Here is a 13,702-nt window from a genome sequence, read left to right on the forward strand (position 1 = left end):
ATTTTTATATATATATATTTATTATATATATATAATCCTTTTCTTCATTACACTCATTTTGACATTCACTCACTTTAAATCTGTCTCATTACATTATTCTAAACAGTCAGTATTTATTCCTTTCCTTTCTAGCCAAGTATCTGGAAATAAATATAGCTACTTACCTGTTCTCTCTCAAATATGTCTATCAGATGTTCAAGGCCAAGGTTCCGCACAAACTGATTTATGCTAAAATCTACACCTGAAACTGCATAAGAAGAAAAACTCACAATGAACTTTCATACATGTATTGTCAAATAAAGTATACAAATCTCATGCTGTCTGTGGCAATAACGAGAAAGACAGAAATTCCCGGTCTTCTGAAGATGGGGAACTAACCACTGGCAATTGTTACTTAATCTACCCTAGTAGCTTTTTACCCCCCCCAAGAGCAGTCTTTGTGCTTCCACGAAATAAGCCACTAACTAGCTACCAGAAATGCATATTCAAACAGAAAATATTTTGAGAACTAAAATGTTACAGAAGTAACCTTTTAAAGATATCTGATCTAAGAATAGCCTCTTAGAAGCTAGATAAAGTTTGTAGTAAAATACTGCTTGGTATGGAGCCAAACTTCATTTGACTTCTCTTTTAAAACACAATTCACCATTTTGGTTCTGTAAAGCGAAAAAAGGAACATTTTAAAGATTCTGTAAGGGGAAAGTACTAAAATCTTATACTACAAGATTTTTAGACTTCTGTTCTTCATTAATGACATCATAAGGAATAGGGATACTGCATATGTCATAGTAACTGTGTGCATGGGAAACTTCACACTTGTGTATTCTTTTTACCATATGGTAGAAAATGTTATTCATTCCTAAATGAGAAAGCCTCACCTTCTTTTTTCTCCAGAACAGTAGCTCCCTCTGCACTGTTTGTACCAACAACTGAAGGAAGTTCAGAAAAACTACCAGACAAGTTGTCAAGACTACTTGCAGCAGACAGACTGGATGGACTGGACGGAACAGAAGACAGTGAATCAGCTGTAGAACCTGTAGTCTGAGACACACTTATAACCTGAGGTTTGTAGCAAGTTGGTAAGGCGGAAGGAGGCATTGCCGCTGTCAATAATGCGCTGACATCATCTGCCTAAATAGCAGAAAACAATTTATTAAAAGAGGAACACTTTTACACAATGTTTTCCTGGAACGCATTATCATTATTCCAGACTTCTTAAGTATACTGCAAAATAAAAAAATGCATACTGGAAAAATATGCATTTCACAATGCAGTTTACAAATGGCCTTTTGTGCCAACAGCATACATGAGACTGTAAAATGTTTGTAAATAGAAACGGTAATAAGATAAAAAGTAAAGACTTCAATATTTCTAAAAAACTTTAGGGACAATTAAAGAGAATTCATTTCTAGGAACAAAAGCTGCTACTGGCAACCAGAATTTATGAAACAAAACAGTTACTCTGAGTGTAGCTTTCAATTGTACTATAATACTTAGAGAAAAAAAACACTCAAAAACTTAACAGCCAGATAGTTTCCTAAATTTATGTTGCTACAAAGTTTGCTTACATTTTATTGCCACAATTTTTGTATTAGTTGAACTATAAGTAGCGAATTAAAAGCATCAAATTATAAGCATGAATTCCTTTTGGGTTCCCCACCCCGCCACAGCCCTCCCACTTCATCTTGAAATAAGAAGTCTTAAGCAAGAAAACATTTAAAGAAGGTTTATAAAGGCTCTACTGACTTTCTTTACCAGGCACATATAAACACTAGAGAAACCGCAGTATTTTAAATTTTGCAGAAGTTGCCATATTACTATTTTTTTTAAAGGATAGTTTTTAAATGAGCTGCCACAAATGGCAGGTTAAGTACAGATTTCCCAGGAAGAGCCCTATCACTTACAGTAACCAGGTCCAATGGCGTTTGTCCTTCTTGGTTTTTCAGGGTAGGATCAGCCCCGTGTGCCAGTAACAAGGCACAAAGCTGTGTCCTTCCTTTCTGGGCTGCTTCATGCAGAGGTGTGAAAGCCCATTTGTCTGTAGCATTCACACATGCGTTATATTTTATAAGTAAAGCTGCTACATCAACATGCTGGAAAATAAAAACACCTGTTAAATTCCATGGTACCACAGTATACTAAACTAACTCAGAACTATTACTGATACTTCTCTGTAATCCTCATTCATTCTCTTAGAATACATTTACTTTCTAATTATGATTAAAAAAGTATTAAAACAAGGTGTTTTCTTCCTCACCTATAACATACCAGTAAAAAGTTAAGATTTATTCTCTTGCGAAAAAAGGACAGACTACAACAGAATCCTAATTTTCTGAAGGAAAAAAAGCCTGAATTTGAACTTCCAGTTTGGAAAGTACTCCCAACTGTTTTGATTAAAGACTTGATCCAAGTACAAAGATCCAGGAAGTCCACAAAAACAATTAGTGTCTCAATACCAGCCAAATAAATGAAAATGAGATCTTGCTGATAAAATTTGACTGGCACAGGTAAGGAAATGCATTTTATGGAACACCTTTCAGGCTGCTGGCTTTCTAAGTGTTCATGTTCAGAAAACTCAATTCTGTAAACTCCAACCATGATTTTACAAATTCAAGAAAGTCTTCACCTATACAATGAGCTGACTATGATCAAATTAGTTTTTTTGCGTTTTACAAATAAGATTACATTACAACTCAATGGCAAAAGCTTTCTAGGGAGTATTAGCTCACAGTGCTGTCAATGAAATGTATCACTTTTATTTATTTATTTAAAAAAAAAAATAAAGCCTCAGAAAGTTTGAGATATTTACCCCATAAGATGCTGCATTATGCAGAGGAATCAAACCTCCTTTATCCTGTGCATTCACATCTGCTCCATGCTGTAACAGGTACTCTGCAACCTCCAAATTGTTGTAACCAGCTGGAAGGTTGCAAAAGGACAGAATAAACAGAACATATTAAAAAAAATCCTCAACAGGTTGTAGAGAAGTAATAGTTCACTTAAATTACTTGGAAGTTAAGATGTCAATCCCAGTGAAGACAGTGTATTATCTATTAGTGAAAACAGCTTCACCCTATTTAAGAGTATTTGGTTTTAAAACCTCTGTCAATAAACAATAAAAGATCCTCTTCGGCTAGAGAGAATAGAAAATTAAAGTCACTAGAGTTAAACAGTTTAGAAGAGGAACATAATATTAATATGCTTTTTTTTTTTTAAAGAGAAAATATGGAATCCTCTAAAGTATAGGAGGCTATACTTTAAACTTGCTTAGACATAGAAAGTTCAGCCACAGTAACTAATAACACTGATCAAACCAGTTAATTAAAACACTGACCTGCTAAATGTAGTGGTGTTGAATGCCGTCCTTGCGTGTCCCGACAGTTGACATTGTCAGGTGAACACAGCTTTTTTACTCGGGCCAAACAACCTTTTTTTGCAGCATCTAGTAGAGCTGCATCTCCTCTAAGGAGGTCTTGAATATCAGTATCACCATCTTTAACAAGGTCTAGAGGAGTATTTCCATCTCTGTTTTTCTTCGTAGGGTCAGCTCCATGCTGTGCACATCAAAAACAGGTGGTAAGTACGTAAGCAGAATAAACACGTTGCATCTTAGGCATCTTGTGCCTTATTGAGCAAATATTCTGACATATTCGAATCTTTCAGAGAGAGCCTTCATTTACTGTGTGAGAAAGGACAACATATTTGCTAATAGCATCCCTTTTACTGAAAACATACAGTTAACTACAATCATTTAGAAACCACAAAACACAAACCAGTTTCTCAAAGAAGTCCAATCACATTTCAGACTGAACAAGAAAGAAAAGTAACCTCTCTCCAGCATATGTAATACCTGTAACAGGAGTTTGCAAATCTCATATTTTCCTTTTGCTGCAGCTTCATGCAAGGGAGTGAATTTCCACAAGTCAGCTACATTGACAACTGCACCATGTTTAACCAGCAGTTCTGCAACTTCATAGTGACCATATGAGCAAGCATTATGTAACGGGACGAGTCCTCTGGAAACAATTAAAAAAAGAGAAAAATTCTCTTTAAAAATTGTGTCTTTTTTCACAAAGTGATATAAACTTAAAACACAGTGCATCTTCAACAATCAAACCGTAACAAAAACATTTTTTAAAAATTTCCACAATAGTCTAATATAGTAGGAAAGCTACTGCCAAAGTGGTAAAAATGCAATCAGCAGTGGCACTGAAGAGAAGTAAAAACACAGGGCCAGAGAAATTCTTGATGCTCTAGTCTCAAGTACTGCAAAATACTTTTGTGGATACTCTGAACAGCTTCACTCTAACAGAACTTTCCATGAAAATAAAAAAATTGAATGTCTGAAGAAAGATGGGATGCTTATCAGCTAGCAGTATTCAAGAGCTGACACGTATCAGCAATTACAATTGCCAAGAAATATACATTTGAGTAGTTACCCCTTATCTTTCGCATGCACGTCAGCTCCATGCTGAAGAAGATACTCAACAACAGATACCCTATTATATCCAGCTGCAAAATGAAGTGGTGTAGACTGACGTCCTTCTATATCTCTGCAGTTCACACTTTGAACCGTACATAGTTTCTGTGAAATCCCCAAAACAAAACATACATCACTATACATAGTATTGGCACACTTTTAATCTAGTCATAAAATGTTGTTATACACATATAGTTTTGAAAACCTGTTTTCATTACAAAGGAAAGTTATTTCTTCATTTATTTTTACATAAAACCTTTACTTTTCACAGATTGTGTCCCAAGAAAAATAATAATTAAATACTCCCTTCCTCCCAAATCCACATCTTGACTTTTTTTTTTACGCTTTTTATGTAAGACAAACTTCTGGAGGTGGCGAACATTACATTCTGCCATCTCTAATATCTGTGCAATAAAAAGGCTTTAGGACAGGGATCACAACTCTAAAGCAGTCCGTGAAGGGCTGTTTCATCGCTGATTTTGAGAAATTATAGTTTGGGATATAATTCCCTGCTACTTTTAGGACAGGTTTAAGCTTACTTTTACAGTATCCACATCTCCAGCCTTTGCAGCCTCCAGCAACTGTCGATCTGCATCGGAATTACCTAATGGGATACCTTCTGCAAAATAAATAAGGTTGCATGACAGATAAGTGTATGTAGTTAAAGGAATTTGTTAAGACAGGAAATCATTTGAGTATTTCAAGGATTTCCCTTTAAAAAAAAGTTTACCAATTATAGACAAGTTTTGCCTTTTCTTACTATCTACAACTGTAGCTATTAGCTCTAACAGTGTTTGCAAAATTGCCTTTAGCAACATGCTACCTATCCATTTTGAAGTACTGTGGAACCAACTAAACATTCTTATTTCAGTTTCAGAATTCCACTATATCAAGAAGCTTACCTACGTGTATAATGTCCAAACCTTACTCTTGAAAATCCATGTACCCTGTTGCCTCTGCTCACAAATGCAAAGCAGCCGCTTTTTGCTTTTGAAACTCATTTTCTACTTAAAAGATTCCCCCCTTCCTACATCAGGATTTTTACAAAATGATTCCAGGTGGCTACACCATGAAGCATTCTGAGCACCTCTGACAATCTCTGTAGCTGAATACTAGAGAGTAAACGATACTGTTAACTACACCTAGAACAGGCACTCTCCTGTGGACGTGGTTATGGAATAAGAACCGCACAACCCAGCGCTGTCTTTTGTAGAAAGTATTTTTTTTTTTTCCTTGCTTGGGTTCACTATTATTTCTTGACAGCACTTGAAAGGACCAGTAAAATGAAGCACCACATTACTTCAGAAGTGGATCTTAAATAAATCAGTTGTACCTTGTAGTAGTTGTTGCACACTTTCAGTCCCCATTTGTAAGGCTGTAAAGCCCTGCAGAGACACAATGGAAGGATCACACCCAGAACTCAACAGCAACCTGCACGTCTGAAGATGACCACAATGTGCTGCTCTATGAAGAGAGGTCTGGCCAAGATTATCTAACGCATTAACCTAAAAATAACACAGACAAGAAACACCACCATCAAAACTTAATATTAAAGCTGTTTTCAATGCTGACTGGGAGAGTTTCGCATGTAATATTCTTACTTTAATTAAAAGACCGTATTCAGCCTATTTCCAAAGGTCATGACATTTCAAAAGATAAAATTTTAACAAAAGCAGTGCATAAAGTTAAAACTATTTACTGAGGAAGAACAGCCTGCATGTGAAGCATGTGAATAATCCAGCGTAAACAAACAGTTACAGCAATTTTACCACATACAGAAGTAGGTCATTATTTTGCTCATGGCAGCACAAATCCTCAGTGCCAACATGTATAACAGCTTTTACCTGCATTGGCTTATTGTGGTCTTTCAGGTTGATGACATTCTATGTGTTTCAGTCAAAGTGTATTCAACAATTTAAAACTCTGCACCCAAAGGTTACTTGTATTCCCTACTGTTCCTCTGTTTTTGATAATTGCTTTAGAAACTTCACAGCAGTCAGGCTGTAATCAAATTTACATGAGAGAGAGATTCAACTCCTACTTTTGGAGGACTCAAGCATTATAGAGGATCTCCTTTCCATTTTTCCTTTTTGTGAAAATTTGAACTAAATGCTGTGTATTTGAACTAAACACCATGTTACGATTTAACATTTTGCCTTCACTGTAATTTTACTGCACAAAACATCATGTAAAATCTACCTGTTTTACAGTCCAGTCTAGCTTCTTGTTTGTATATATCCCCTACTTTTTTTTTTTTCCCTTAAGCATTTCATTACTACTGCTGGACAACAAAGCACTGAATAAGACACTCTACAAGCTTTCAGTTAACAGTGAGAAGAACTCCATACTACTTCTTATAAAACAGGACCAAAACAGTAATGATGCCTCAATGTATAGGGCTGTACTGATGGATTGATGGCCTATGTCTTAAGCGTATAAATCTACAACCTTCCAAAATGAATTATCTTAGAAAAGTCTGTCTACTCAGCTGTTCATACTCATGCTACGAAAACCTATATAGTAGGCAGACCTCAACAAAAAAGGTATAAATAGTAACTCATACCTTAGCTTCATGTTTCACAACTACTTCAACAACATCATTATGAGCCTTTTCTGATGCCACATGCAGAGGAGTCAAGAAGCTTTAAAAAAAAAAAAAAGAAAGAATAATTCAAAATGTATTTTGCAAAATCTTCTAAATAAACACTTAGGAGTATTCATTTGTAACCACTCACTCTTTTGTTTTTTCATTGATGTTGGCTCCTTTCCTCAGCAGCAATTCACATACTTGTTTTCTCTTAGGATATGGAGATGCAGCAGCACAGTGCTGAGAACATTAAAAATTGTAGCATTAACAACTAGCTAGCAATATATAGGTTTTACTGCTTGTTGATCAGCTGGCAGTTAAGAGCTGGTCGTGTGCAAAGTCAACAGAAAAAAAAAAAACACATGTAGAAGCTTATTAATTCAGGAGATTCCACATGGGCTTTTGGATTTACTGTGGTATTTTCCACTAATTGCTGGAAACCTTCAAACTTTACAAACAAAGCTAACATATGTAGCTTGCTGTTGCTTAAAACGAGACTATTCTACAGAAAAAGAAAAACAGTCATTTAGACAACCCAAATTAAACGCGTGATTTAGATTAGTCTTAACATTAACCTTAAGAACAAAATATGAATCCATGTTATTTGTTTAACTAGACACTGGATATTCCAGATTGGTCTGAATTAGACTGTTTGACACTGAAATTTTTAGTTCTAAACTATTACCTAGTATGTTTAGGTCAGCCACAATATATGCAAAATAATTAATAAATCCTGAGATATTACCAATGCTGTTTCATGTGTTTGAGGATGCTTGAAGTTCACTGTCTCCAAAGAAAGATGTTTCTTTATACGAGCTACATCTGATTCTCTCGCAGCCTGTAGCAATGAGTGACCTTTGAATTCATCTTGAAAAAGAAATAAATACATACCAGGTTACACTCCTTACCTCGAGAAGGATTAAGAGCATTGTTTCTTTCAGTCAGATAAAAATATTCATTTTATTCAGCAGACCATGGTGCAGACATTTCCAACTAAGACTTAAGCTTTTACATCACTTGACAGAACTTGTTAGCTAAGTCAAAACACTACCGGAATGCGCTTTGTTTCTAAACCAAAGCCAGAGACATCCAAACTGGCTGAATAAGATCTATTTCGCTCACCACTGTTCTAGGTTCCACTCTTCGCATATGTACCAATTCAAGCACATATAAATCTCTACTTCTGACCTGTCTTTGGAAAACCATTTCTAGATGCTAACATGAAGTCTAATGTAGTTTTTACTGATAATTTTTGTACATATCCCAGAAAGTTATTGTTTGACCACTCAAGGACAGAATTTGAGGGCATTCTTTTCAACTCAAGTTTGCCGGACAAAAATCAATGCCTTTCATCAATTTCTTTGAACTTTCTGCGATTGTGGCATACTCAAATATATTCAGCATTCTAAATGGTTATGTCTTTTCTTCAAACAAAACACACTGGAATAAAAATGAGTATTTCAACAGTCTCGATGCAATGACAGGAGCAAGTATGGAAAATGAAAGTGTACTGGCAAGGTTGTGAGGGAAAGCATGTATTCAGGGAGGAAAAGCTACAAAACCCATCACAATCACATGACTATAAAACTGACAATAAAATTGTTTTAAGTGCCTACTTTCAGCAAATCTAGCAATCTCAAATTATGAACAGTGAAATGTACTGTCTGACATTGCACAATTGCTTGGAAAGTGTAAGCATTTTCCAAATCTGATTTCTGGCAGGTCACTGTCTAGGGAACCTAAGTACACAATACAATTTATAACTGTAGAACTTATCTCACTTTATACTCACATGCTAACCGTTCTTTTAATTGGGGTGTTGGAGCCAAATCAATGGTGCTTTTGTTGTGACAGTTCAACAGTGTTGGGTCAGCACCATAACTTAACAGAAGAGAACATACTTCCACCCTGTTCTTAGAAGCTGCTTCATGCAGAGGGGTGAATTGCCACAGATCCATTGCATTCACACATGCTCCATGCTTGGAAAGGGAAAGGGGTAAAAAAGATGCAATATCAAAACCAGATCATTAGAAAAAGACTTCTGTCATTAGTTTCAGTGCAGTAGACTGTTAAAATAAAAATCAATGCTTGTATGCAAACTGTATCCAAGACATTCTCCAGACATTCATTTTCAATATAACACAACATTTCAGCACACTGCAGTTTTTAATCCTCTAGTGTCTCACATGTACATTCAAAGAAGTCAAAGGCAGGCTAGTCTCTTCAGGCTTTCTCCAGTATCTCTAAAAGGAGAGTAGCTCTGCTACAGGTCAAGTTGGAGAAAGAGCCTAATTCATATACTCCAAATGACCTTTGAAAAAGCTCCTGTTTCTTGTTGCTCTAGAAAAAGTCTAGAGCGAACAATTGCACTAAGATAAATACACGTTCTGTGCATACCCCCCAAGATATGAATGCCAAGATATCTAGAAGGAGATAGGCACTCAAAGCTGACTTCAATTCAAAACATTTAAGTACAAGGTTCTGAAAGTAATACTCTTGGATGATTAATATCTGTGTAATTCTTCTCCAGTAACATTCTGTATGCACCTTGAGTTCTGTCTGTAAGTAACTCTGATACGACACGCTCTTTCCCATTGCTCCTGTTAAAGCTGTAGTGCTTTGCAAAAAATAATTCAACATTCACTGGAGCAGAAACAGGGAATACAACTCTAGCTTAACAGTTAAGACACACAGTAGTGTCTAGGCAAGAGCTTTTTTTTTTGTCTAGTACCACAACTGTAAAGGTTCACTTTACAATTGGCCTCTGAAGTAAAAAAAAAATCTTGACTATTTATACTTACTACAATATATGCTTATTTCAATAATTTTTACTTAATTTTTGCTAAACAAATAGAAAGACACAGGGAATTAGCAGGGACTGAGACATACAGGATAGAACAACAACAGCTTCCAAACATCGAGAGTTATCTAACAGAACACTGTTATAACCATAACACAGCTGTTATAACCATCATGATTTGCTGTAGCAGCTGAGAATGGGCACAGTTCAAAAGTCCCTTGGTGGACAACACTCAGATTTTTGCAGGCCACCACTTTGAGCCACTAGTTTAATGCGCATCATACTTTATCTTCAAGATTAACATAATCCAGATAAGCCACTCAGTTCACTTACGTTAAAAAAAACCTGACACATTTTTCTTTCTTTGGGGTGAAGGCTACAATTCAGGGCCAGAATTGATGTTGTGAAGTTCATTCCCTCAAGAGACTGATTACTCTTAATTTGAAAACATTTATGATCTTATCAGTATTCTTTTCAAAAACCTCTTAATAATCTGTCTTCTGAAATATTTTTCTATTGTCAAACTCACAATATTGCTCAGTTTTTGTGGTTTTTTTGGTGGGTTTTTTGGGTGAAGGTAGGAAGGTTGAGATAAGAAGTACTTGGTGGTACAAAAACATTCAACTTTGGAGCAGAGTGTGTTAAAAACAGAAAGCACATTTAGAGGGAAAAAGCTTCCTTGCAAGCAGAAGATTCTGTAGCTCCAGTTTAATAATCACTAACTAACATGTAGAACAAAAGCAATCAATCATTCTTTAAATTTTGTAAATCTAAGTACGAAATTAAAAAAATGCAACTTGCATTAGTCTATTAAAAACTGTTCTTATTTAATAATATGCAATTTAATCTCTTCAAAGACTAACCTTTACTAGAAGCTCTGTTACTTCATAATGACCATAGGAACAGGCATTGTGAAGTGGCACCAAATCTCTATATAGGAGAGAAAGGGGAAGGATTATCTTAGCATTGCAAATGGTACTATGTTGCACCTTGAACATTTTACAAAAATAATATGAGAGATGTTCAAATGAAGTTGAGGGGAAATAAGACCCTTGAGAAGAACTCAGAAAACCCCATCAGCATTTTTCAGAACAATAAATGTTTAAAATAATCAGAAGATGAGAAATTAATTGCACTGTCTTACTGCAAATGAAATTGTTCCGCTCAGACTCAGAACCCTAAGCAGGAAGAACTATCTGCAGGGGATTTTCAGGAGTGACAGTAATTATTTCCTTTTTCACAAGAACATTGCTGTAAGATTATCTTCTCCCTTGGAAACTAAAGAAGTCTTACTGGCTAATGTTTAAGTAACTGTACAATATTCTACAGTAACAGCAGAGCTACAGGTTTTAAATCCAGCTTCATACTTTCTCAAACCCAGTGGTCTTAGGAGCAAGTGAGAAATTGGCCAAAGTGAATTCTTTCACTGTGGGCTAGTAAGGGAGAAATGACAAAGTGAAATCCAACCCCAAGGGGACAAATTAAAGCTGTCTGATTGGGCAGCTATTTATGTCACTGTGAAGTAATCCTAGGAAAAAGGAGGAATAAGAGTTTGCTTTCCATAATCCTTAATGTACATAAATACACATTTTAAAAACAGGTTTTTCATTATATTTTATGTAACTAAATAAACTTAGCATGTCTATATTTCACTACATTTCCTGACATAACAACCAAATGCTTGAAAATGTAGTCCAAATAAAATCTCTGGGAAACTGATCTTCAATTTTTAATCACATTCTTTGCAAAAAGCAGCACAGAAACTTAGAAGTGGAAAGAAAATTAAGATTGATTCAATCATCGAAATATTTGCTGACTTCACAGTGAGGTATGAACATATTTTATTAAACAAGAGATAATAATTTGGCTAGTGATAAAACGCAGCATGTTCTATGGTCAGCTCAATTTGGATTCTACTGATTCACAAGTCTTAAGCCTGTACACTTTACATTTTTGTCATAACAGAAAGGCTAAAGATGGCACAATGGTCTCAGGTTAGAAATTCTTCACGGTTAAAATAGTATTGCTTTTCTTTACTTCATCTCAATTTTTAACAAATTCTGTTTATTCTGAACAAAGGAAAAATGAACCTACCCCTTATCCTTAGCATGTACGTCAGCCCCATGTTGCAGTAAGAGCTGTACTATTTTTACACGGTTATACCCAGCTGCTAAATGTAAAGGAGTAGACTGAAATGACAGAATGTAGAAGTAATCAGTAACACAAAAATCAAGCATTGATTCCCCCCCCCCCCCAAACTTAGTAACAGTACTAATTACTGAAGTCCTTAAAATACTTGCAACGTTAAAAAAAAGAGTGTGCTTGAATCAGACATTTGATAACTATATTCGTTGTTTACTGACTACTCTTGCAGTCATCATAAACACAAATTCTGAATTTACTCCATCATTAATACATTCTGGCAATGAAGGCCCTCTTTAAAGGATTTTTGAGTCCTGCAGTCCATTTTTGTCTTTTAGCCTATAGTGATAAATACTTTGCTGGGACAAACTGTCCCTTGTGAAAGGGGAAATAAGACGGCCATTAGAAACAATGACTGCTAAATTATAAAGAGGTCTCCCTGCCAATCAACAGATTAAGTTTAGAAATTTTCAACAGAGATTGTTATCCACATCTGTGAGTGCAGTAAGTTAGTGGGGTGTGGGGGAAACTTAATCTTCTCTTCTAAATTCTCACCCTCCACAGAGCAGTCAGATAACTGCTCTATGATCTTTTCTAGCAAACCCACTCAAGCATACCCATCAGCAGCACCAACGGCAGAGCTACAAATTATTGAAGAGAAATCTTAATCCTCTTCATTTACAAATCCATCAATTGAACTGGGTTTGTACAATTCCTGAAGGATGAGTCTCATAACTAGAAGGTAAGAAAATAGAGATGCATAGGTCTTTTGGAGATCCCAGTATCTTACCACAAAGCCTTAAAGAGGGAAACTCAGTCAAACAAAACTTAAGTGAATGAGTACACGTACTTAATGAGAACAACGAGGATGCCGAAATTTGATACTCAATAATCTGAACCTTTGGTAGGCTAGGGGCTGAACCCAGGAGACTATCAGTATTTTTAGAATGGAGATTTTGAACATTTTTTCCACATAGTTCTTTACCAATACTTGTAGAGATGAATAACTTGTTCCTGAAACAGCAGAAATGTATGGCAAGTAAGGGGCCTGTGTATGTCTCTTCATGATAGCAACAAGAATCTATGAAAAGGCCTCCCTTCTTTATCACTGCAGATATGAAGGTCAAACAGACGTTCCAATTGAAAAGGTGTTTGTTTATTGCTCCTAGATGGAAATACCTACATAGTCCTTTTAAGGTTAAAAAACAAACAAAAAAACCCCAGCTAGCTGCTAGAGAGGTACAATCGCATTCCCCCACATATATTAAAGAAAATAGATAGATGTTTAACATTCTTAAAATCTTGCAAACAATAACTGTGAAACGTGTAAGAGTGAACTAATTTTAAATCAGGTTTTAAATAAAAATACCTTTCTGCCATCACTTGCATGACAGTTAACATTTAATGGTGTAAGAAGAGACATCATCTTTTCTTCATTTCCACTCCTGAAAAACAAGGTATGACATGGGCAGAATTCTTTTTATTCCCGTTTTTAGTAGCTTATTATGTTTTTATATTTCTCCTAGCTATAACGTTCAGCAGATCTGTTCTGAAGTAATACATGCACTTCTGTATTGTCAGCATTAAAGGGAAAGCAGAAATGCATTTATATAATTATTTTTGTAGCTTTATTCACAGGTAACAGCCAAAGCTTAGCATCTAGATGGAATGCCAGCTCAAAAGCCTATATATA

At 35.6% G+C, this 13,702-nt stretch overlaps 1 protein-coding gene across 1 annotated transcript; it reads right to left on the bottom strand.

Annotated features, from left to right (window-relative positions):
- Positions 1-160: 160 nt before the first annotated feature.
- Positions 161-13,454, bottom strand: LOC104069174 (tankyrase-2; the record flags this gene model as incomplete). The annotated part of the gene is made up of 16 exons (XM_009576591.1): positions 161-247; positions 879-1,131; positions 1,905-2,093; positions 2,810-2,919; positions 3,335-3,554; positions 3,851-4,016; positions 4,440-4,585; positions 5,020-5,099; positions 5,814-5,985; positions 7,044-7,122; positions 7,216-7,307; positions 7,813-7,934; positions 8,860-9,046; positions 10,731-10,797; positions 11,962-12,056; positions 13,379-13,454. Coding segments are annotated over 16 exons (2,141 nt in total), but the record flags the coding sequence as incomplete, so codon positions are not given.
- Positions 13,455-13,702: the final 248 nt, after the last annotated feature.

The sequence above is a fragment of the Fulmarus glacialis genome, unplaced genomic scaffold (assembly GCF_000690835.1).
Source record: "Fulmarus glacialis isolate BGI_N327 unplaced genomic scaffold, ASM69083v1 scaffold42560, whole genome shotgun sequence".
Classification (NCBI taxonomy): domain Eukaryota; kingdom Metazoa; phylum Chordata; class Aves; order Procellariiformes; family Procellariidae; genus Fulmarus; species Fulmarus glacialis.